Source organism: Rhagoletis zephyria, unplaced genomic scaffold, assembly GCF_001687245.7.
Source record: "Rhagoletis zephyria isolate East Lansing unplaced genomic scaffold, Rhagoletis_zephyria_1.1 Rzeph_scaffold_08278, whole genome shotgun sequence".
In the NCBI taxonomy this organism is placed as follows: domain Eukaryota; kingdom Metazoa; phylum Arthropoda; class Insecta; order Diptera; family Tephritidae; genus Rhagoletis; species Rhagoletis zephyria.
In genome coordinates, this window is record NW_016165358.1 from 1 (window position 1) to 3,792 (window position 3,792).

The window sequence follows — 3,792 nt, forward strand, 5'->3', positions numbered from 1 at the left end:
CTTAACTTTAACTCATCTTAACTTAAAAACTTACTCCACCTGAGCTCACCACACATTAATTCACCACACTTTAACTCCCCACACCTAAATTCACCACACCTCAACTCGCCACACCTTAACCCCCGCACCTAAATCCACCATACCTAAATCCTCCACCCTTAATTCACCACACCTCAACTTTCTCACCACACCTTAACTCACCTCAACTCACCACACCAAAATTCACCACACCTTAATTCTACACACCTCAACTTTCTCACCATAACTTAACTCACCACACCTAAATTCACCACACCGTAACTCCTACACCCAATTCCACCACACCGCAGCTCACCACACCCAATTTCACCACATGACATGACATCACTTGATGTGGCATCAAAGGCAACATCATTTGGCATAAAATGAACCAAAATAAATAAGATTTAGATAGAGGTGAAAAAAGGGATAAAAAGGAAATACAACTGAAGAGTGTGCGATGTTATATTGTGGTTATGTTATGTTATGCCAAGTACTAAGCTAAACTCCCCTCCACTTAACCCATTCCAACTAATGTTATTTTAGCTCATTCAACTTACATAAACTATCCTTAATTTTATCGGTTGAATTTCAACCGCTGGGCGAACACTAGTAAAAATAAAAATTCCAGCATATGTTCTATGGAAGGAAATGTGCAAAACCTTCATAAAAAAATCAACGGTAAGCCTTAGCTACCTCAAACTTGAACTACATATACCTACTTACGGTGACCATATTTCTGTGGACAAAAATCGGGATATTTCTAACGCATCGTATCCGAACATACAATTTTGTTTTAAGAATAAAAAGGCATAACATCTTTTAATACAGCCCATAGGTGGAATACAAATTTTCGGGTGAATTTTTTTCTGGCGAAACTCAGGATAAGGTAGAATATTTTTTTTAAGTTTACGAAAAGTGGTGTTATTAAACCTAGGATAACTTAGAGTAGAATGCTTACCTGCGGCATTACGAACTCCTTTTGAACAAATAGAGTGTGAACCAAGCCACAAAAAAGATAGGCAACAGCAAAACGTTGTAGCACGCCCATTATGCGTAGATCTTTCATTTGTGGACCATTTATGGAGTTGAGGCATATGCCTATGACGAATAACTTAAACGAACGCTAAAAATATATGTACATACATATTTTGCAATTTTTATTATATATCGTTACCTTAATGTACAAAGGCCCTATCTCACGTGGTCGCTACACTGCAAAAAAAGCAGTAACTAACTAAAATTTTGTATTGCATAAAGCGATGTGGGAACTTGTAATTCGATGAAATGCATCATAATCAATCAAAAAGTGAATTTTTTTAATTTTTAGTTAGTTAAGGCTTTTTCTATATTAGAGTAACGAAATGCTGCAACAAAAACTAAATTTTGAAAAAAACTGGCATCTTTTCACCTTTAGATAGCGACATGTTTTATAACGGTTAAGGATAATCTTAGTTTACAATGAACTATGTCGGTAAGGCAACATGTGTGTGTGTGTGTAACTTACTAAGGGGTTTTACAACAATGCTTTGCAATATTAATGTAGACAAGCACCCCTTGACTCACCCAAACAATTCGCCTACATATGCTAGCCTTTGGCGTACCTCGAGCCACTTGTGACTTCACCGAAATCGGTATACAAACTCCCATTATCCAAAGGAATGAGGGGAAAACTACATCAGCCAAGTGCAGACCATTCCATGGTGCATGTTCGATCCACCAATAACCACCACCACCGCTATTGACAAATATCATCAATACTATGGCCATGCTGGAATAAAAAGAATGAAAGAGTTATAAAAAAGAGAATGCGGACCCCTGAGTGGAAGTACGACTCATCTCGGCAGCCAGTGCGAAAACTCCATATCTCAGAAAACTTTTCAAGAACGTCCTACTTTAGTATTTGAATGAAAAACACCCTATCTCAGCTCATTTTCAATGCATTCTCAGCTGAGATAGGGCGTTTTTGAATCGGCAGCTGAGATAGAGCGTTACGGTCCAGACATGTGGAGGCTCCCCGCACGACACCAACCACTCAACTAACATCCTTTGGCCCGTTTCTTGGGCCTACCATTATCTGAGCTTGACGACAATGATTGATGGATGAACCGAAATAGGCGGGCCTTAGTAGTGCCGCTACAACAACAACATAGCCGCGTTCTTCAACCAAATTCCGAGATAGGCTGTTGTTTCATTCAAAATCTGAAATAGGGCGTTCGTCAATCAAATTCTGAAGTAGGACGTTTTCGAACTGGCTGCCACTTCACTCCGGTATCGATATATAAATGTAAAGTAATTGATTATCATATGTATACCCTCGAAAAGCATCTAGGCTACGCATTCGATTACTCGGCTGCTCAGGCATAACATTGGCGCCAGCTTCCTGCTCCGGGATGAAGGTGTACGAACGCCAGACACACCAGGATGTGCGTATAACCGTCAACAACATAGTGACTAAAATAAATACCGATGCGAACGCTAAAAAGCAAGATTTTCAGTTTAAAATAATATTTTACGAGTAAATAAAAATAAAATAATGAAAAGTGTTAAATTTTAAAAATATCAAGACCTATCCGCCAAAAAGACGTAAGCGAAATTTTTTCAAAATTTTATTTTTGATGCAGAAATGCCTCTAGATGTTCTAGGAACAATTTCAGCATCAAAAATAAAATTTTGAAAGAAAAAGTCACATCTTTTTGGCGGTAAGGTCTTCGTATTTTCTTTGTACGCTTACACAAATTCACATTAACGCCTGCCTTGTCTGTTATAAGCTCGCAGCTACCATTTGCTCGTAGCGTAAAATTATAGACTCCAAACTCTTGCAGCATTGTCGCGGGCGAATACAATTTGCAAACACTGTCGCAGATCGTGTCATTGCATTGCCTGAGGAAAGAAAGCGACTGTTGGTTATTTTTTTTTTTCGAAACAATAAATGTTCAAATTTACATATCATTGTTGGTCGTCAGCTCCACATCTTTGCCAAACACTTTAAATTCCCAACCTCTTGCGACATTTAATTTAAACGTAAAATTTTGCATTGATTTCACATAGCTGTAGGAACACTGGTGAAAAAAATAAAAAGAATTAGTCGAAATAATTGCATAGTTAGTATTTTGAGTTAATTTTATATATATCCATACATACATACAGAATTTTTCACTCACCGTATAACATTCTTCCGAACGACTGTAAAGATAAGCTGGCTTTTCGTAATGAGACTTAACTACCATGTAGGCTTCATCGACCTTCAGTTCTCGCATATTTAAGCCACGCCAAAGTGGCTCAATATATTCCACGAATTGAGACATGATGTGTTACTAAAAACTGAAGCGGTCTATATAAAAATGTTAAATATGCATGCAAACTCTGAAATTTTCTACATCAATTCCCAAAAAATTATGTAAAGTACGGAGAAAACCTTGAAAAGTTCGGAAAAATTACAAATAATTTTTGTCAAAACAAAACTAACCTAATATTTTTTCTTTCCCCAACCGTTTAGTTAGTATTTAGAAATCTACTTAGTATTTAGGTATATCTGAATACATATACATACATCCCAGAAGATAATTTTGGAAGGCCTTCTTAGGTGAAGCCATTCTAAGAGGCCTACTCAAAAAGGGCTGAAAAAAGTACTTCCTTGCATGCCTTCTAGAAGGCCTTATTCATTTACAATTTACGCGAATGCATACATTTATATTATTTACCATTAGAAATGAATTTAAATAAACATTTTAAGTTGCAATAACACATATTTGATATAAACCGCAAGCAAAA

The 3,792-nt window shown here is 36.9% G+C and overlaps 1 protein-coding gene across 1 annotated transcript; it reads right to left on the reverse strand.

Annotated features, from left to right (window-relative positions):
* Nucleotides 1-936: 936 nt before the first annotated feature.
* LOC108374929 (heparan-alpha-glucosaminide N-acetyltransferase-like) lies at nt 937-3,401 on the reverse strand. Its single transcript, XM_017630989.1, has 6 exons — nt 3,183-3,401; nt 2,965-3,080; nt 2,753-2,901; nt 2,334-2,496; nt 1,585-1,789; nt 937-1,144 (listed from the first exon to the last, which is right to left on the reverse strand). The coding sequence occupies exons 1-6, from the start codon at nt 3,324-3,326 to the stop codon at nt 962-964; spliced, it is 960 nt and encodes a 319-aa protein (XP_017486478.1). The 5' UTR covers nt 3,327-3,401; the 3' UTR covers nt 937-961.
* Between the last annotated feature and the right edge of the window lie 391 nt (nt 3,402-3,792).

Bases quoted from the DNA above. Each gene is read 5' to 3' on its own strand.
- LOC108374929 (XM_017630989.1), bottom strand. From the start codon at position 3,326: ATGTCTCAATTCGTGGAATATATTGAGCCACTTTGGCGTGGCTTAAAT. The intron at 3,081-3,182 runs GTGAGTGAAAAA...TTTTTTCACCAG, and splicing joins GTTCGGAAGAATGTTATACG to TGTTCCTACAGCTATGTGAA. The intron at 1,145-1,584 runs GTGAGTCAAGGG...ATATATTTTTAG, and splicing joins TATGTAGGCGAATTGTTTGG to CGTTCGTTTAAGTTATTCGT.